The sequence below is a fragment of the Saimiri boliviensis genome, chromosome 2 (assembly GCF_048565385.1).
Source record: "Saimiri boliviensis isolate mSaiBol1 chromosome 2, mSaiBol1.pri, whole genome shotgun sequence".
In the NCBI taxonomy this organism is placed as follows: Eukaryota; Metazoa; Chordata; class Mammalia; order Primates; family Cebidae; genus Saimiri; species Saimiri boliviensis.
In genome coordinates this window covers 205,853,736-205,875,227 of record NC_133450.1, presented here as the reverse complement: position 1 = coordinate 205,875,227, position 21,492 = coordinate 205,853,736, and the positions used below count along the sequence as shown (strand labels likewise).

Here is a 21,492-nt window from a genome sequence, read left to right as displayed (position 1 = left end):
AGATGATGGGGTCTTCTAGATATACAATCATGTCATCTGCAAATAGAGACAATTTGATTTCCTCCTTTCCTATTTGAATACCCTTTATTTTTTTTTCTTGCCTGATTGCTCTGGCTAGAACTTCCAATACTATATTGAATAGGAGTGGTGAGAGAGGGCATCCTTGTCTAGTGCCAGATTTCAAAGGGAATGCTTCCAGTTTTTGCCCATTCAGTATGATATTGGCTGTTGGTTTGTCATAAATAGCTTTTATTATTTTGATATACATTCCGTCAATACCTAGTTTATTGAGGGTTTTTAGCTTAAAGGGATGTTGAATTTTGTCAAAGGCCTTCTCTGCATCAATTGGGATAATCATGTGGTTTTTGCCTTTGGTTCTGTTTATGTGGTGAATTATGTTTATAGACTTGTGTATGTTGAACCAGCCTTGCATCCCCAGGATGAATCCTACTTGATCATGGTGGACAAGCTTTTTGATGTGCTATTGCAATCGGCTTGCTAGTATTTTATTGAAGATTTTTGCATCTATGTTCATCATGGATATTGGCCTGAAGTTTTCTTTTCTTGCTGAGTCTCTGCCGGGTTTTGGTATCAGGATGATGTTGGTCTCATAAAATGATTTGGGAAGGATTCCCTCTTTTTGGATTATTTGGAATAGTTTGAGAAGGAATGGTAGCAGCTCCTCTTTGTATGTCTGGTAGAATTTGGCTGAGCCATCTGGATGTGGGTTTTTTTTGGGTGGTAGGCTCTTAATTGCTGCCTCAACTTCAGACCTTGTTATTTGTCTATTCAGGGTTTCGACTTTTTCCTGGTTTAGGCTTGGGACCATGCAAGTGTCCAGGAATTTATCCATTTCTTCCAGGTTTACTAGTTTATGTGCATAGAGTTGTTTGTAATAATCTCTGATGATGGTTTGAATTTCTGTGGAATCTGTGGTGATATCCCCTTTATCGTTTTTTATTGCATCTATTTGATTATTCTCTCTTTTCTTTTTTATTAATCTGGCTAGAGGTCTGTCTATTTTGTTGATCTTTTTGAAAAACCAGCTCCTGGATTTATTGATCTTTTGAAGGGTTTTTTGTGTCTCTATCTCCTTCAGTTCTGCTCTGATCTTAGTTTCTTGTCTTCTGCTAGGTTTTGAGTTTTTTTGAACTTGCTCCTCTAGCTCTTTCAATTTTGACGATAGGGTGTCAATTTTAGATCTCTCCTTGCTTCTCATGTGGGCATTTATTGCTGTATATTTTCCTCTAGAGAGTGCTTTAAATGTGTCCCAGAGATTCTGGTATGTTGTGTCTTGGTTCTTGTTGGTTTCGAAGAACATCTTTATTTCTGCCTTCATTTCATTGTTTATCCAGACAATATTCAAGAGCCAGTTGTTCAGTTTCCATGAAGCTGTGTGGTTCTGAGTTAGTTTCTGAATTCTCAGTTCTACCTTGATTGCACTGTGGTCTGAGAGACTGTTTGTTATGATTTCCGTTCTTTTGCATTTGCTGAGGAGTGATTTACTTCCAATTATGTGGTCAGTTTTAGAGTAGGTGCGATGTGGTGCCAAGAAGAATGTATATTCCATGGATTTGGGGTGGAAAGTTCTGTAAACGTCTATTAGGTTTGCTTTGTCCAGGTCTGAGTTCAAGTCCTGGATATAGTTGTTAATTTTCTGTCTCGTTGATCTGTCTAATATTGACAATGGGGTGTTAAAGTCTCCCACTATTATTGTGTGGGAGTCTAAGTCTCTTTGTAAGTCATTAAGAACTTGCCTTCTGTATCTGGGTGCTCCTATATTGGGTGCATATATATTTAGAATCGTTAACTCTTCTTGTTGGATTGATCCCTTTACCATTATGTAATGTCCTTCTTTGTCTCTTTTTATCTTTGTTGGTTTAAAATCTATTTTATCAGAGACAAGAATTGCAACTCCTGCTTTTTTTTTTTTTTTTTTTTTCCTCTCCATTTTCTTGGTAAATCTCTCCATTTATTTTGAGCCTTTGTGTATCCTTGCATGTGAGATGGTTTCCTGGATACAGCACACCGATGGGTTTTGGCTTTTTATCCAATTTGCCAGTCTGTGTCTTTTGATTGGGGCATTGAGAGTTTCTTTAAAGGCCACTGCTTGAGAATTCTGTTGGTGTCAGTGATTGGGGATTGATAGGATGAGAGATTTAGGGTAATGGGAGATAGGTTACCATGTGTCCTATGGGTTTCATTGGTTGAGGAACATGTGGGAATACGTGATTGGAGTGTCTGTGGGGGCAGTGATTGGGAAGATCTGCTGCTGCTAGTGATTGGGAGGTTTGCTTTACCCAGTCATTTTGGAACTATAAGCCCAGTAATTAGGCAAAACTGTATCAGTTCAGTGATTGGAAGGCCAGTGACAATCAATGATGGGGGATTATTGGTAGTCAGTGACTGATCATAAATAGCTTTTATTATTTATGTGGAGGTCTGTGGGGTTAAATTGATGACTTTTGGAGGTAATTTATTGGTGGTTTGGCCAGGCATAGTGGCTGACATCTGTAATCTCAGCACTTTGGGAGACTGAGGTGGGAGGACTGCTTGAGTCTAGGAGTTTGAGCCCAGCCTGGGCAACATAGTGAGAACCTGTCTCTACAAAAAATTTGAAAATCAGTTAGGCAAGGGTGGTGCATACCTGTAGTTACAGCCACTTTGGAGGCTGAGGTGGGAGGACTGCATAAGCCCAGGAATTCAAGGTGTCAGTGAGCTATGATTGCACTATTGCACTTCAGCCAGGGCAAGAGGTAAGACCCTATCTCAAAAAAAAAAGAAAAAGAAAAGAAAAACAAAAAAAGAAAAACAAAAAGGTTGGTTATGAGGGTAAGGGATTATCTTTAAATGTTTGACAAACATGTTTGAATGTATATTTGTTAGTATCAAAATTCTCCAATAGCTGTGCCATCCTCCTTTCACCTACCTATAAGAGGACTTCAGCGTATTTTAATGTATTCCCTACTCCCACCCTCCTAGTTAGGGTTCTGCTTATTTTTCTTATATCATACCTTTTGATTTTAAGGACACTTTAGTAACAGTTGCACAAGCATATTATCAAGTTACTTAGATTTAACTAGACGTGTTACTGGTTGTATTAGTCATAGCTCTCTCTTGTATATTGTCTTTCCCAATTTTGAAATCTTTATTTTGATACAGTTTTTCTTCTTTTGAAAAATCATTCATTGTCTTTTTCTGCTTTTTTTCCTTTTCTCTTCCTCTTCCCCTTCCTCTGTTTCTTTGCAACTTTCTCCTATATTTCTAAAGAACATTGGTAGTATACTTTCTGCATTCTTACATGCCTAAAATATCTTACTTTTGCTGCCAAACAAATGAATGCCTTTTTTTTTTTTTTTTTTTTTTTTTTTTTTTTTTTATACACAGTCTCTGTTGCCCAGGCTGGAGAGCAATAACTTGATCTCAGCTCGCTGCAACCCCTGCCTCCTGGGTTTAAGCAATTCTCCTGCCTTTGCCTCCTGAGTAGCTGGAATTACAGGTGCCTGTCACCATGCCCAGCTCATTTTTGTATTTTTAGTAGAGACCATATTGGGCAGGCTGGTCTTGAACTCCTGACCTCACATGATCCACCTGCCTTGGCCTACCAAATTGCTGGGATTACAGGCATGAGCCACTGTGCCTGGCTCATAAATGATTTTTTTTTTGGACTGGTTTTAAAAATCAAGGGTCTCAATTCTTCTACTTCAGAACTCTAAACTATAAATACTGCTCCATACCCTTTTAGCAGCCCCCGTTATAGAAGAAAAGATAAAGATTGATTCTGTTCCTCTCTCTCTTTCCTTGGTTATTTGTCTTTTTCTCTGATATTCATGTGATTTTATCCTCCTGAACAAAGAAATTCACAATAGGGACATTTCTGTTTGTTGAGATAGGGTCTCACTCTCTCAGCTAGGCTGGAGTACAGTGGTGTGAACTCAGCTCCCTACAGCCTTGACCTCCTGGGCTCAGGTAATCCTCCTGCCTCAGTCTCCTGAATAGCTGGGACTACAGGCATGTACCACCATGCCCAGCTAAGTTTTGTGTTTTTTTTTTTTTGTAGAGCTGGAGTTTTGCCATGTTGCCCAGACTGGTCTCAAACTCCTGAGCCCAAGCAATCCTCCTGCCTCAGCCTCCCAAAGTGATGGGATTACAGACATGAGCCACTGTGCCCAGCTCAGTAGGGACATTTCTTAATATGGCTTTTGTTTCTCAAAAAAGTGAAAGATTGAGTAGAGAATAGGTATCCTTTATAATATCATGATCAACAGCAAGTAGTCAAGGGAAGAACAAATTATCTTGTCCAAATCACTCACCAAATGTGGATAACATCAGCGTGAACAGGAATATGTTATTACAGGGATCAGTAACATTCAAAGATGTGACTATGGCCTTTACCCAGAAGGAATGGGAGCAGCTGGATCCTGCCCAGAGGAACTTGTATAAGGATGTGATGCTAGAGAACTACAGCAACCTAGCCTCAATGGGTAAGGATAATTTCTTCGTAATTCAAAATGTGTCCACTGTGATGCCTTCTTTCTGGAATCCTTGACAAGTTTGGCCTTGGTTTTAGTAGATCAAAGGGTTTTCTTCCCTTCTGGGGACTAGGCAGGATATTTGTGCCCCTGCCTCCAAAATGGAAGGTCTACTCAGTTGACCTGGCATTCACATTGTGAAACTCCAGAAGCCAGGTATTCTTTAGGCCCTGAAGTACAAATGATGGGGCTTCATTTCTGGGTTGGTTGTTCTAACACTCAGTTTTTACTATTTCTCATGGGCAGGGTGTCAAGCTCCCAAACCAGACATGATCTCCAAGTTGGAAAAAGGAGAAGCACCATGTTTGGGAAAGGGGAAAAGACTGAGCCAAGGTTGTCCAAGTAAAATAGCAAGATCCAAGCAAAAAGAAACTAATGGAAGTAAGTTGTAACTTTGACATTTTTCAAATAATAATTTATTCTGAAATTCTTCTTTAAGATCCTAGACCTTTCTTTCCTAACTAGAAAATAGCAGTAGAAAAATATCAGGATTTCCTGGGGGAAGAATAATTCAAACTACAAAGATTCTCTAACCTTAGAGATTCTAATATCCCTTCCTTTTATGGACTTGTTCACATGAGAGATTCTATGTGAGGTTTGCTACAGTGAGCTAGTAGTGTTAACTACGGGAGTTTGGTTATTTCACTTTTATCAGTCAGTTTCCACTAAGTGTTGCTGCATGAAGGAATGACTCCCTGAAATCTTAGTTACTTACAATTAAAAAAATTTATTTTATGTTTAAGCTGCAGCCCTATTCCATATTATCTTTATTTGGGGACCTATGCTGAAAGAGCATTCTCCATTTGCAAATTTTGGTCTCATGGCAGAGGGAAAAAAAGGGTGAGTGGAACCACATAACTGTTAAAGTCGCTGCTTGGAAACTGTAGATATCCCTTTCAGCTCCCATTTTATTGGTCAGAGCAGGACATCTGACCACTCCTGAGTTCAACATGGTAGGAATGTATAATCCTTCCACTGGGAAGGGTGCTATAATTCAAAAGTCTATGCATTTGGGAGGGGCTGGGAGGTATAATCTTCTCACAGAAAACAATAATACCATCTGTCAAGGTGAAAACTAGGGCTCTGAAACTTGGTACCAGCCCCTGAGATGCCTAACTGACCCTTCCATATTGCCATGTATCCTTATTCCTATGCTCAGTTGCTGAATCTTCAGAAGGAGCAATGACCCTCTTAGCTGTTCTCAATCCTACTCCTGCTTACCTTATATAAATCAGTGCTTTTTTTTTTTTTTAAAGCCTCCTCCCTTTTCCTAATATCCTCGATTTTTCTCCACCCATACTCTAAGACCCTAGGGTATCAAATTTTCTTCTATGTATTCGGACATTCTTAGATCTGCTGTCTTTTCAATTTTCTTGGCATGATGCTCCTGCTTTGAGTTACTTTCTGTTTCCCTCCTTTTACTATGAAATTCTCTAGACCCATGATCTATAGCACATCATCGTTTCCATTTTCTCCTTAAACCCTGCAGTCAAATTCCACAGAATTCATGCCTCTGTCTAAATTTCTGACTTTAAAGTCACCACTGCTTACTTTTCAGTGCATATTTTAATAGTTTTGATTAGCTTGAAGTTCTCACTCACCTAGTTTGAATTGTACGACTCGAATCAGATCTTATCCTCTAAGTGCATCTTTATCATTTACTCACTAACTTCTCTTCCTTCTCGTTTTGCTGAGGTGTCCCTAAGGTTTTGTCTTCTACCATCTGTTCTTTTTTAAAATTATATTTCCTTCAAAGTGATTGATTATTCATTGTGCAAATAAAAGCTATTTATTCTACACTTGTGACTTCCAAATGGACATCTCCAATTCTTTTGTCTTACACTCATATTTGACCTGCTTACACAACAGCTTCTTCTTAGGATGTCAGAAATTGGAAGCTTTGTCTTTCTTTCTAAATTAGAAGTTCTTTTCATCCTCCCTGTTTTTATCAGGGTGTACTCTGATTATAGGACTGTCTCCCAGAGTTACTATCTTATCTTCAGTTTCTGTTTTTTTTCTCTCAATTTTCAATGTCATCACACAAATCAGGTTCATATTATCTCATACTTAAAATTTTCCAATTCTTAGGTAAATTTGCTAAATCTATTTTTTCCTAATTCTTTCTCTTTTTTTTCATAAAGACTGGGTCTTGCTATGTTGCCCAGGCTGGTCTTGAACTCCTGGTCTCAAGCTGTTCTCCCTCTTTAGCTTCCCAGTCTTGGGATTACAGGTGTAAGCCACCATGCCCAGCTTTAATTGATCTTAGATATTACCACCAAACATTAAAATATTCAGTTATTGTTTATGTTACTATAGTCCCCAAATTATTAATAACAGAATATCTGCAGTGTCTTTTAAGTTTCTTTTGACCCTGAATTGTCCAAGACTGTATGAATTCCCTGAGACCAGAGGAACCATTCTTTGAAATGACAAATGAAGAGACTCAGTGGAGTTTCTGATTCATCCATTTAATGGTTCCAGTTTTTGCTATCCTTACTTTTCTTGTTGACACTTTGAATTACAGCTAAAAAACAATCCTGAGTCATTTAATACATCTTTGTCATTGCTACAATGACTCTCTTCTTGGTTCAGGTTCTTAATGTACTACTTAGGAGGCTCTTCAAATAAGGGCTGTTCTATTCTCTCTAATAATTTGCTGGGGCCAAGTGAGCTCCATATTTGTTTCTGAAGTTACAGAATTTTTTTAGAATGTTTTAGCTTAGAATTTATGTTTTAGTTACTGTCTCAAATTCAAGAAAACCTTCCAGCCTTAGTCAATTGCTCTTCTAGACCCAACTCTTCTCTGGTATTACCATATTACTATACCAATTTATTTGTTCCAATTCTCCTCCTTTCCTTCATGATGATATTTTCTTGTAGTACCTTATGTCTTTTTCTGCTGGCAGATATCAGTTGGGGCCAGCCCTATTCATCATTGTAAAGGTTCTTATAATATTACATGTCAAGGGGAAAGGTTTCCATTTTGATTCCTTTCTTTCGAGAAGGAAATTTTCCTCCATCTTGTCCATCATCCTTGGGCATTGGTTGAAAGACACAGCCTTGTCATAGTACCTAAAAGTTTGTTACACTCTCTGCATCACTGAAAATTTCCTACATGAAAAAGCCAGCAACTGTACTTCTCTAAACTACTGATATGTATATACACACACACACTTTCTGCTCCATGGGAATTACTATCTTTAATGTCCTTTATAAAAGTAATAATATTTCCTGTTTCTCCATTCAGATATTGTAACTCTTTTTGGTTTGAGTCCAGTTTTCACTTTCTCAATGTCATGCTCCTTTACCATCAAGGTGGTTATTTACTTTCTCTCTCTTTTTGAAGTCATGAGGATTTTTGTATCTGCTTCTAAGACTGTTTAATTCTCACTCTGAAGCTTTTTCATGCATATAGCATGTGGCTGAAAAAGGACATCCCTAAATGGTGGCCCCAGCTCTTAAGATGATAGGTTTTTATACATGTAGTAGCCATGGCTGGCTACAAGAAGTCTATACATTTCAATTTCAGGTTCTTAGGCAAAAGAATATTATTGCACTACCCAGTGTTTACCACTGTCTAATCCATTGCTTTTAGCCAGAATTTGGATTATGTAGTACAAACATAGTGGCCCAAAGCTTTTAGTGTGGGTAATGGTCTCAGAGGAGGGAAGCAGGGATTAAGAAGATATCTCAAAATGTGTAAGTGTATAATATATGACAGAAAGAATGTAAGCAACCACTTAGAGCTGGGAATAAACTTTAGACCTGAAAAGAACAAATATATATTCCATAGCAAACTGTTGGAAAACAAAACAAGCTTGGATGTACACTATAAATCAGATTGAATAAATTTTGTTTCCTAATTACTATGAATTTTATCATTTGATGAAAGGATCAGGTAATTTAGAGAAACTATAGGGATTTTTTTTTAGACCACGTCTCACTCTGTCACCCAAGCTGGAGTGCAGTGGCATGATCTTGGCTCACTGCAACCTCCATGTCCCAGGTTCAAGTGATTCTTCTGCCTCAGCCTCCTGAGTAGCTGGGACTACAGGCACGTGCCACCGTGCCCAGCTAATTTTTGTATTTTTAGTAGAGATGAGGTTTCACTATGTTGGCCAGCCTGGTCTCGAACTCTTGACCTCATGATCCACCCACCTCAGCCTCCCAAAGTGCTCAGATTATAGGCATGAGCCACGGCACTTGGCCATACATAATTGAAATTCTGGCTAAAATGTACAAGAGTATCATTTTTGGGGATTATTTCAGTGGTAGCAGTGGAAAAGAAAAGATGTCAGCAGGAAAAGATCTAAATACTACAAAAAAATTCATCATGAGTAGTAGAAAGGGGATAACCTTTCCTATATATTCTCTCTCAGCCACCTGTCAGCTCTTTAGTACTTTTTTTTTTTTTTTTTTTCAGGAAGCTCAAAATCAACAACAGTGACATTTATTAGCAGTTAGAGTATTCCTGGCATATTCTGTGTCAGGTCTTTGGTATAGAAAAGATGATTATAGGCCTGGCCTACTCTCATGGCGGTTATAATCTAGCAACCTTGGGAGGTTATAATCAGTTACCTTTATTTTTTTAATTGCATTTTAGGTTTTGGGGCACATGTGAAGAACATGCAAGATTGTTGCTTAGGTACACACATGGCAGCGTGATTTGCTGCCTTCCTCCCCTTCACCTATATCTGGCATTTCTCCCCATGCTATCTCTCCCCAACTCCCCACCCACCACTGTCCCTCCCCTATTTTCTCCCAACATACCCCAGTGTGTGATGCTCCCCTCCCTGTGTCCGTGTGTTCTCATTGTTCAACACCTAGCTGTGACTGAGAACATGCGGTGTTTGATTTTCTGTTCTTGTGTCAGTTTGTTGAAGATGATGGTTTCCAGGTTCATCCTTGTCCCTACAAAGGACACGAACTCATCGTTTTTGATGGTGGCATAATATTCCATGGTGTGTATGTGCCACATTTTCCCTGTCCAGTCTATTGTTGATGGGCATTTGGGTTGGTTCCAGGTCTTTGCTATTGTAAACTGTGCTGCAATAAAATTTGTGTGCATGTGTCCTTATAGTAGAACGATTTATAATCCTTTGGATATATACCCAGTAATGGGATTGCTGGGTCAAATGGAATTTCTATTTCTAGATCCTTGAGGAATCGCCACACTGTCTTCCACAATGGTTGAACTAATTTACACTCCCACCAACAGTGTAAAAGCGTTCCTGTTTCTCCACATCCTCTCCAGCATCTGTTGTCTCCAGATTTTTTAATGATCGTCATTCTAACTGGCATGAGATGGTATCTCAATGTGGTTTTGATCTGCATTTCTTTAATGACCAGTGATGATGACCATTTTTTCATATATTTGTTGGCCTCATGTATGTCTTCTTTTGTAAAGTGTCTGTTCATATCTTTTGCCCTCTTTTGAATGGGCTTGTTTGTTTTTTTCTTGTAAATCTGTTTTAGTTCTTTGTAAATTCTGGATATCAGCCCTTTGTCAGATGGGTAGACTGCAAAAATTTTTTCTCATTCTGTTGGTTGCCGATTCACTCTAATGACTGTTTCTTTTGCAGTGCAGAAGCTGTGGAGTTTGATTATGTCCCATTTGTCTATTCTGGCCTTTGTTGCCAATGCTTTTGGTGTTTTCGTCATGAAGTCCTTGCCTATGCCTATGTCCTGAATGTTTTTGCCTAGATTTTCTTCTAGGGTTTTTATGGTGTTAGGTCTTATGTTTAAGTCTTTAATCCATCTGGAGTTAATTTTAGCGTAAGGTGTCAGGAAGGGGTCCAGTTTCTGCTTTCTGCACATGGCTAGCCAGTTTTCCCAACACCATTTATTAAACAGGTCATCCTTTCCCCATTGCTTGTTTTTGTCAGGTTTGTCAAAGATTTGCTTGGTAAATCTTCCTCCATCCCTTTATTTTGAGCCTTCGGGTATTCTTGCATGTGAGATGGGTTTTCTGGATACAGCATACCGATGGGTTTTGGCTTTTTATCCAATTTGCCAGTCTGTGTCTTTTGATTGGGGCATTTAGCCCATTTACATTTAGGGTTAGTATTGTTATGTGTGAATTTGATCCTGCCATTTTGATACTAGCTGGCTGTTTTGCCTGTTAGTTGATGCAGTTTCTTCATTGTGTTGATGTTCTTTACGATTTGGTATGTTTTTGGAATGGCTGGTACTGGTTGTTCCTTTCTATGTTTAGTGACTCTTTCAGGAGCTCTTATAAAGCAGGCCTGGTGGTGATGAAATCTCTGAGTACTTGCTTGTTGGCAAAGTATTTTATTTTTCCTTCACTTATGAAGCTTAGTTTGGCTGGATATGAAATTCTCAGTTGAAAGTTCTTTTCTTTAAGGGTATTGAATATTGGCCCCCACTCTCTTCTGGCTTGTAGGGTTTCTGCTGAGAGATCTGCTGTGAGTCTGATGGGCTTCCCTTTGTGGGTAACCAGACCTTTCTCTCTGGCTGCCCTTAGCGTTTTCTCCTTAATTTCAACCCTGTTGAATCTGACAATTATGTGCCTTGGTGTTGCTATTCTTGAGAAATATCTCTGTGGGGTTCTCTGTATTTCCTGGATTTGAATATTGGCCTGCCTTGCTATGTTGGGGAAGCTTTCCTGGATGACATCCTGAAGAGTATTTTCCAGCTTGGATTCATTCTCTCCATCACATTCAGGTACACCTATCAAACATAGATTAGGTCTTTTCACATAGTCCCATATTTCTTGGAGACTTTGTTCATTCCTTTTTACCCTTTTTTCTCTAATCTTGCCTTCTCATTTTATTTCATTGAGTTGATCTTCGACCTCTGATATCCTTTCTTCTGCTTGGTCAATTTGGCAGTTGAAACTTGTGCATGCTTTGTGAAGTCCTCATGGTGTTTTTTAGCTCCATCAATTCACTTATATTCCTCTCTAAGTTGTCCATTCTCATTAGCATTTCATCAAATCTTTTTTCAAAGTTCTTAGTTTCTTTGCATTGGGTTAGAACATGTTCTTTTAGCTCACAGAAGTTTCTTATTACCCACCTTCTGAAGTCTGATTCTGTCATTTCATCACACTTGTTCTCAAACCAGCCTTCTTCCCTTGCTGGTGAGGAGTTGTGATCCCTTGTAGGAGGAGAGGCATTCTGGTTTCGGGTGCTTTCATCCTTTTTGCACTGGTTTATTCTCATCTTTGTGGATTTATCCACCTGTTGTCTTTGAAGTTGTTGACTTTCAGATTGGGTCTCTGAGTGGACATCCAGTTTGTTGATGATGAAGTTATTTCCTTCTGTTTCTTAGTTTTCCTTCTAACGGTCTGGCCCCTATGTTGTAGGCCTGCTGAGGTCCACTCCAGGCCCTGCTTGCCTGGGGATCACCTGCAGCAGCTGCAGAACAGTAAGGGTTGCTGCCAGTTTCTTCTTCCCCTATCTTTGTCCCAGAAGGATACCCACCAAATGTCATTCTGAGCTCTCCTTTATGAGGTGACTCTTTGGCTATATGGGGGTCAGGGAGCTGCTTGAGGAGACAGTCTGTCCTTTATAGGAGCTCAAGTGCAGAGCTGTGATCTCTGTTGTTCATTTAGAGCTGCTGGGCAGGTACATTTAAGTCTGCTGCAGCGGAACTCATAAGCCCCCACTTTTTTCCACAGGTGCTTTGTCCCGGGTAGTTAAGGCTTTATTTATGAGTTTCCGTTGTGCTGCTGCCTTTTTATCAGGGCTGGCCTGCCCAGCAAGGAGGCAGCCTAGTCACCGTCTGCCTGCGGAGACTTTGCTGAGCTGCTGTGGGCTCCGCCCAGCTGCTGTGTGAACTTCCCTGCAGTCCTATTTATACGGGTGTAGTTAGAACTGCCTCAGCAAAGCTGGCCCACCTCTGTAATGGCAGACTCTCTCTGTAGTGGCGGGTTGCCTCGGCAATGGCGGGCTGCCTCAGCAGTGGCGGACTACCTCTGTAGTGGTGGAGTGCCTCGGTAATGGCCAACGCCCCTCCCCCACAGAGCTGGACCTTCCCGGGTTCAGCTGTGCTTGCTGTGAAACTCAACACAGAGTGTTTCCAATTGCTGTTTTTTTTGTGGGGGTGGGATCAGCCGAGCCTGATCACCTGGCTCCCTGCCTCAGAGTTATTTTTTTTAGTTGAACAGTTGACTCTCTCCCAGGTGTTCCAGTCATCTGTTGAAAAGGCGCCAGGATCTGTGTGATTTCCCATGTGGCGAACCACGGCGTTGGCTGAAACAGTGGCGCTGAGATTCACGGTGTTTTTTTTGCCTGGGAATCTCCTGTCCTGGCTCTCTGTTTCAGTCCCCTTTTTAATCAGATGAATGGGTGACTCTGCCTTCCTGGAGCTCCAATCGCCAGCTAAAATGGTGCCCGGGCCTGTGTACTTTATACAGAGAACTGCCGCCCCGGGGTGCTGGCCAAGCAGCCACGCCGGCCAAACCAGCCACGCTGGTGACCTGTGGGGCTCCTCCACTTGGGAATCTCCTGGTCTGTGGGCAGTCAAAATCCGTCTGGAAATGTGGTGTCCACTTACCCTCTGTGCTTTCACTGGGAGCTGCAATCCTGAGCTGCTCCTAATCGGCCATCTTGGTCCTATTTCCACCTTTTTTTTTTTTTTTTTTTGAGACCTCTTTAGTACTTCTCGGTGGACTCACTTTATTTTTCTTTTCTGGCTCTTTTGGATATAATAACAGAAGTGTACTTTAAATAGCTTAAGTAAATACAGGGATTTGTGATAAGGACATGAGTATATCTCTTATAAGCTAAGGGCAAGATAGTTCAGCCATTCCTCACCAGGGACTAGAACTAGGACTAGGAAGGAACTAGAAGCAATTGGGAATTGAAATTTTGCAAATGACCTCTTCAAGACACAGTTGTTATGTCTTTGCTTCTCTCTGTGTGGATGTTTCATTCTTTGACCTGATGAGCTTTCTGTTTACATAGAGAAAATACGGCTTTACTAGTGCCTGCTTTACATAATTTCTAAATTTAAACACCAAGTGGAGACTAACTGAAGTCAAATTTGTTAGAAGAAAGAATCTTGTTGGACATCTTGGTTTGAGACAGATTTGTCTCCAACTGTGCCCATGGAGAATTGGGGTAATATAGCACAGGCTGCAGGAGCAATATACTATGGCCAGCTTGGGAGTTACGAGAACTGGGCAGCTTGGACTGATGAGAAACCTCAAAAAGTGTCAGCTGCAATCATAAGCTGTTTTAACTCCATCTATTCCCTGTTCACTTCTTGTGTTTATTTCATCTTCTATCCCAGGTTCACACTCATATTTTTAAATAGCAAAACCATTTTAAAATCACTGTTGTCACTTTCCCCCCCTCTTTTTACTACAACATTTTCTCCCTCAAGTCCATTCACCCTAGTTGTTTCATTCACATTGGGATACCAGGCTTGAATAAAAATTTAACCCTACAACAGGTCATTTCTTTATAAGTTTTATTCTAAAATATAAGAGTACAAAGATTCACAAAGAATATCTCACTGAATTCCATTTTAGAAGTCCAGCAAGATGATGACCAGCTTGAAAATAACCAGAAATCTCAAAACAAATTCCTCAGGGAAGTGGTGGTCCAGAAGAAAACTCAGGCTAAGAGTGCCGGTGACTGTGGTTCACCGGGGAAAAGAAGTAATTTGCATACAAAACATGTTCCTTCAAAGAAAAGCTTTCTTAAATTTGAGTCACATGGAAAAGTTTTGAAACAGAATTTAGATTTACCTGATAACTCAAGAAACTGTGTAAAAAGGAAATCTGATGCAGCTAAAGAACACAAGAAGTCATTCTACCATAGTTTATCTGATACAAGGAAAGGCAAAAAGCAAGCTGGAAAGAAACATGAGAAATTATCCAGCCATAGCTCATCTGATAAGTGTGACAAAACTGGCAAAAAACATGAGAAATTATGCTGTCATAGCTCATCCCATACTAAACAGGATAAAATTCAAACTGGAGAGCAACATGAGAAATCATCCAGCCTTAGCGCATCTACTAAGAATGAAAAACCTCAAGCCTGTGTGAAACCCTATGAATGTAATCAATGTGGTAAGGTTCTTAGCCATAAACAAGGACTCATTGACCACCAGAGAATTCATACTGGGGAGAAACCATATGAATGTAATGAATGTGGGATAGCCTTTAGCCAAAAGTCACACCTTGTCGTACATCAGAGAACTCACACGGGAGAAAAACCATATGAATGTATTCAGTGTGGCAAAGCCCATGGTCATAAACATGCACTCACTGACCATCTAAGAATTCATACTGGAGAAAAGCCTTATGAATGTGCTGAATGTGGGAAAACCTTCAGACACAGCTCAAACCTTATTCAACATGTGAGATCTCACACAGGTGAGAAGCCATATGAATGTAAGGAATGTGGGAAGTCCTTTAGGTATAACTCATCTCTTACCGAACATGTGAGAACACATACAGGTGAAATACCTTACGAATGCAATGAATGTGGAAAAGCCTTTAAGTATAGTTCATCCCTTACTAAACACATGAGAATTCATACAGGTGAGAAACCCTTTGAATGTAATGAATGTGGGAAAGCTTTCAGCAAGAAGTCACACCTCATTATACATCAAAGAACACATACTAAGGAGAAACCTTATAAGTGTAATGAGTGTGGAAAAGCCTTTGGACATAGCTCATCTCTTACTTACCATATGAGAACTCATACAGGTGAAAGTCCCTTTGAATGTAATCAATGTGGGAAAGCATTTAAACAAATTGAAGGCCTTACTCAACATCAGAGAGTTCATACTGGAGAGAAGCCCTATGAGTGTAACGAATGTGGGAAAACCTTTTGCCAAAAGTCTCACCTTATTGTACATCAGAGAACTCATACTGGGGAGAAACCTTATGAATGTAATGAATGTGAAAAGGCCTTCAATGCAAAGTCACAACTTGTTATACATCAGCAATCCCACACTGGAGAGAAACCCTATGAATGTAATGAATGTGGGAAAGCTTTCAAACAAAATGCATCCCTAACCAAACATGTGAAAACTCATTCAGAAAAGAAATCCCATGAGTGAAGATAATGTGGGAAATTTGTTAACTAAATTGAAGGTTTTGTTGAACCTTGGAAATATGCTGAATTTAAAGAGTGTTAGAAAACATTTAGTTAGCAAAATGTCACACCTTGTTATACATGACAGAATGTGAAAATGGATCTTCGTATAGAATCTGGATGGAAACAAGGGTTTAAACTTGATACAAAACCTTTTATAAAAATGATTGTTTTAGCAATACTCAATTATTATAAATGATCTACATGTTCAGATAGAAATTGAAAGCTTTAAAAATTGTGAATAACTTGAATATTCAAAGCAAAGGAGGAATAAGTTATATATGCTGACAATTCCTGTGTTCTTCTTTTGTACTTAAGCACCATATACTAGAGTTGAATTTGCATATCTGTTTATCGCCTTATGTAAATGAATGTGGCCATTTGTATAAGCCTCTTTGGCATTTTTACCCAGCTCTTTCTTAATGTCTGTGTTGGCTTCTGCATCAGCAGAAATCTTTTAAAAGGGTTGTTATTTATGTAAAAAAAGTTAACAGGAAAGTGAGAGAAAATAAAGCAGCTGAGGATACAAATGTGCTGGTTGGGAGTGATATTCAAGATATATTGCGAAGTGTGAAAAAGCAGGTTGCTGAACCATGTATATAGTATGTTCCCCTTTGTGTACAAAAGGGTGTGTTTGTTTAACCTCTGTCTCTTATTTCTGTATGTGTATGTATCTTTGTATGCATATATACATGTATTTGTATGTGAACAGACTTTGAAAAAATATAGAATAAACTTCATGGTGGTTGCCATTGGGCACAGGAGCATAGGATTGTGGTCTGGGATAGGAGCAAAACTTCCTTGTATATTTGAATTTTTCAAATCATGCACATATATTATTTTTATAATTAAAATATTTTAATATGCATAAATCAACATTATTTAAAGTTGTCACTGAGCCCCTCCACAATGTTAAACAAAGTTAAAATCTTTTTATGCTTATTCATGAATGATGATGAATCTAAAGTATGTAATATTAAACTTGATGTTGAATTCATAAAGACTTTTTCTATCAAACACCAGTTCTTTCATTAACATAATGAATTATAACAGCACTGTGTTTCTCCATTTGCCGTTTTTTCAGACTGATGATAAACTGTAATTGCACGTGAATGAAAGTATTTTCTGAATAATTACCCCATTTTATCTCATATTCAAAGCACTAACACACAAACACCTCAATTAGGGAATTCAAATGTAACAAATGTCACCCCTCCCTGTTCTCACCTAATATTGGGTATTATTTAATGGATCACTGTATTCTTTCTGAGCGAACCCAGAGTTGATCTCAGAATTATCATGCAGCATGCATTCCAGAAGGTAATATGCATCAACTTGGGCTGTCATAGGAGACCTATTTTCCATTGCACTCCTGGATTTTTTTTTACACTTGAGCCTTGATTAAAAATAGTTTTGGCTATGCATAGTGGCTCATGCCTTTAATCCCAGCACTTTGGGAGTCCAAGGTGGGTGGATCACTTGAGGCCAGACTAGCCAACACAGTGAAACCCTGTCTCTACTAAAAATACAAAAAAATTAGCTGGGCATTCTGGTGCACATCTGTAATCCCAGCTACTCAGGAGGCTGAGGCATGAGAATCACTTGAACACAGGAGGTGGAAGTTGCAGTGCACTCCAGCCTAGGTGACAGAGTGAGACTGTCTCAAAGAAAAGAAGCATAACAAAACCCCACATACAAAAAAAAAACCCCACAAAACTACTGAACTATTTTAAAAATTTAAGTTGTTACACTAAAAACAGAGACATAAGTACAGAAATGGCTTTTCAAAAACATTGTACCATTATTTTAATACAATACTCATTTACATAATTAATGTAAAATATTGTAATGTGACATGTTATCTTTACAGCACAATTGCTACATTATATCATTTCTCAGAACTAACAAATGAGCAGTAATCATGACTTGTCTAGTTATTTCAATTCTGTTGAGTAAATATTTCACCTAGATAGTAGTTTAGCATAATAATTGGCCCTAAATGAATATGTGCTTAAATGCCATCTTGGAAAATACTTATTATTTAAGTTCTTTCCTGACCTCATTTGAGAGAATTATAATGTGTTAATATGTTGAGAACGGAATATGTGTTCATTGAGTACATGTGCACACATGCATACATGTGCATGGGTTGAAAGCTGGACAAATGAATATACCCCCTCATTTCCAAGTAACTTATTTATCTCATGGAAAGAGAATGCAGTATTAAAGCCATTTCTATCAGTAATTTCTTAACAAGTAGAAATCTAGCCCTATGCACAGAATGAGTTGTCACTGTCTAGAGCTGTACAAAGCCTGCACTTTTTAGAAGGATGAAACTGTTGCAGGTTATGGCTATGTTCAATTTCCACATTACTTGGGGAACCCATCATATTGCCACACCCGAGACAGTGGGGAATATAGGTCTGCCTGAATGGTATAAATGAATGCTGAAAGCCACTTTGTGCAGTAATAAAATGAATTAAGAATTAGCATTGATGAATCAGGAAAGGATGTCTAAATATAATTGGAGGTAAGTAGTATAAGAAAATAGACACACAGAGAGAAGTCTGAATCAATGATACATAAACTTTAGTGTGCATAGAAATTGCCTGAATGATTTGTTAAAATACAGACTTTAGAAATGCAAATTCTTGGGACTCATCATAGAAGTATGGGATCAGAAACCCTGTGGGTAGGGCTTGAGGATTAGCATTTTAATAAGTTTCCAGAGGGTGCCTGTGCTGCTGGTCTGGGGACCACCCTTTGAGAACCACTGATCTAAATCATTATGTAAGTAAATTTTAAAAAATTACTTTTACACTGTTTTTGAGATCCTCTTTAAGAAAATGTAGGGGTATAAGAGTAAATTATTATTAACATTTATTTATAATTTTGAAACATTTATTTATTCAAGTAATATGATCATCTAAGTGCCTGAGATACAGCTGTCTACAAAACAAAAAGAAAGCAAACAAACAAAACCCTTTTCTCATAGACCTTAATTCTAGAGGAGGATGTAGGCAATAAACAAATAACAGAAATATAAATTAAACAGATCATTGGAAGGCAAAAAAGCAAACCAAGGAAGGGGATGGAAGTGTTGGGGAATACAATTTTAAATATGATGATGGGAAGTGGGCAGTAAGCTTACTTAGATGGTGACAGAAGCAAAGACCCAGAGAGGGTAAGAGAGCAACCCATATGTGTGTGTGTGTGTGTGTGTGTGTGTGTGTGTGTGTGTGTGTGTTGTATATAATGGAAGAGCATTCCAGACATATCTTTTAGAATATAAGGTTGTGGGAAAAGAAAGATGCTAAACTCCTCTGACATAAAGAAGAGGAGAAAAGTGGAAACATTTTTCCTAAATCAAGATTTTAAAAAATAATTACGTTTGTGAGAGAAGTAGAAAATAATCTATCATACACTGCTTTTGGTAGGTGTATAAGTTTGTACAACCTACTAAATGTAAATCTGACAGTATATATCAAAGTCTTATGATGCTTGGCAGTCCATCAAGGAATCTATTCTATGTTACACACTCTGGGTGTACTATAATATTTATTGCAGAACAGAGAGTAATTGATGTACATTGCTAGTTAATTGATTAAATAAATTATACCTTCAAAAATTGAGTAATATTAAACACCACAAATTTCAAACTATATTTAAGAAGATACAAATGATTCTATATTATTACTTTTACTCTCAGGAATGTGTTTGTTTGACTGATGCATCTCCATGTATCAAGTGAGTAATCTAATATTGAAGAAAATTAAAGTTTTCCACAAAGTCCCTCTTCTAGCAGAATGTGCTCACATCTTTTGACCAGAAATGACCCAATTTAGTTTCAAAAGAGGCTTGAGGAAGTTGAACCTCTCGCTCTCTCTCTGTCTCTGTCTGTCTGTCTCTCTCTCTCTCTCTCTCTCTCTCTCTCTCTGTCTCTCTCTCTCTCTCCCCCCTCCCCCTTTCTTTCTTTTTCCATTTTTTTTTTTTTACAAGGTTTTTGTCACCCAGAAAGGAGTATGCAGTGGTGAGATTAAATCTTGGCTCACTGCAATCTCCACCTCCCAGGCTGAAGTGATCCTCCCACCTTACCCTTCAAGTATCTGAGACTGCAGGTGCATACCATCAAGCTAATTTTATTTTATTTTATTTTTTGAAGAGACAGGATTTTGAAATTTACCCAGGCTGGTCTCAAACTCCTGGGCTCAAGTGATCTGCCCACCTTGGTGTACCAAAGTGCTGTGATTAAAGATGTGAGCCACCATACCTGGCCAAATCTTTAACTTGTTAACCTTTGTAGTAGAGCAAGGAGAGACAAGGGTGTGGTGGCTCACACCTATAATCCCAGCACTTTGGGAGGCTGAAGTGGGCAGATTGCCTGAGCTCAGGAGTTAATGACCAGCCTGGGCAACACAGTGAAACCCTGCGTCTACTTAAAAAATAAATAAATAAATAATATATATATATATATATATATATATATATATATATATATATATATATATATATAATTAGCCAGGTGTGGTGGCATGCGCCTGTAGTCCCAGCTGCTCAGGACACTGAGGCAAGATAATTGCTTGAACCTGGGAGGCAGAGGATGCACTAAGCTGAGATAGTGCCACTATACTCCAGCCTGGGTGACAGAGTGAGACTCCATCTCAAAAAAAAAAAGAAAAGGATGTTGTACAAACCAACCTACAGCATGTGAAATAATTACTAAATAAAAAACAGGTTACAAAACTATATACACATTAGGGTTTTAATTTAAATATAGATATTGTACATATACACAAATACATATATTGAACAATGCATATTATCATTATGTAGACAGTGGTTCTTCCAGATCGTGGGTTTAAGAGTAAATTTTATGTTTTTCTAAATGGTTTGTATGTTTTCATGAATCAATTTTTAAAAAAATAATAACATTTCTGATATGGCCAAGTGGATTCCTACTGGGCCTGGCCCTCCCGCAGATAATTATAAACTCTGGACAAAACATACATACACACACACACACACACACACACACACACACACACACACATATATATACACACAGACACGCATGCATGCAGTGATCCAGTGGTACAGAAGAATGAACAAAAGCAGGCCTATTATATGAAAGAGTTGAATCTTGGAAGAAAGAAATGGCAAAGATTTAGACCACATTTTGTATGGCTGTTTGCCTGAAGATAGGCTGAATTTAGTATAACAAAGAGAGATTATTTGATAGAAAAATCTTTTTGACATGAAAAACCATAGGAAAAAGTTCAGGGCAACCACAGTCACTGGAAATTGAGTGAAGAGTCTCAGAAAAGAGGAACTCAAAAGAGTGGACAACCCAAATTCTGTGCATAAACTACCCAAGTCTCTGTATGACACCTGAACTATGTATGCATAGTTTACACTAAGGACAAAAGAACTGAGTTTTCATTTGTGCTGCTGGCCTAGAGATAGCATTCAAAGTTTGAGTTCAATTAAGTTCATTATTTAAGAAAACAAAAACATTAGCACTCTGCAGAGGAGCATAACAGAGTCCAGAATCTCCACATCTTAACCATTCATGTTATGTAGAATACAATTTTAAAAAAATTACCCGATATTCAAAGAATTAAGAACATGTGAACCCCCATTTCAAGAAAACAGGCAATCAACCTTGATGATGGAATGAGCATATGAGAATATTAAGGTAGATATTTTAACTATGCTTAATGAATTAAAAAGAAAATATTCTCACAAATAATATAGTTTTTTTCAAAGCTCCACAAAACAAATAGAAACCACAAATGAAAATTCTAGAACTGTAAATCCACTGTCTGATATCAAAAGTTCACCAAATAACTTTGCTTGCAGAATAGAAATGACAGAGGAGCCACTTATCT

The 21,492-nt window shown here is 38.5% G+C and overlaps 1 protein-coding gene across 1 annotated transcript in view; it reads left to right on the top strand.

Moving 5' to 3' along the window:
* The window catches only part of ZFP37 (ZFP37 zinc finger protein), a 30,466-nt gene extending 13,861 nt beyond the window's left edge, over nucleotides 1-16,605 (top strand). The window contains exons 2-4 of the mRNA XM_003925222.4: nucleotides 4,358-4,484; nucleotides 4,779-4,913; nucleotides 14,029-16,605. Coding sequence (XP_003925271.3) covers nucleotides 4,358-4,484; nucleotides 4,779-4,913; nucleotides 14,029-15,569 — 1,803 coding nt within the window. The 3' untranslated portion in view covers nucleotides 15,570-16,605. The remainder of the gene's footprint in view (nucleotides 1-4,357; nucleotides 4,485-4,778; nucleotides 4,914-14,028) is intronic.
* Nucleotides 16,606-21,492: the final 4,887 nt, after the last annotated feature.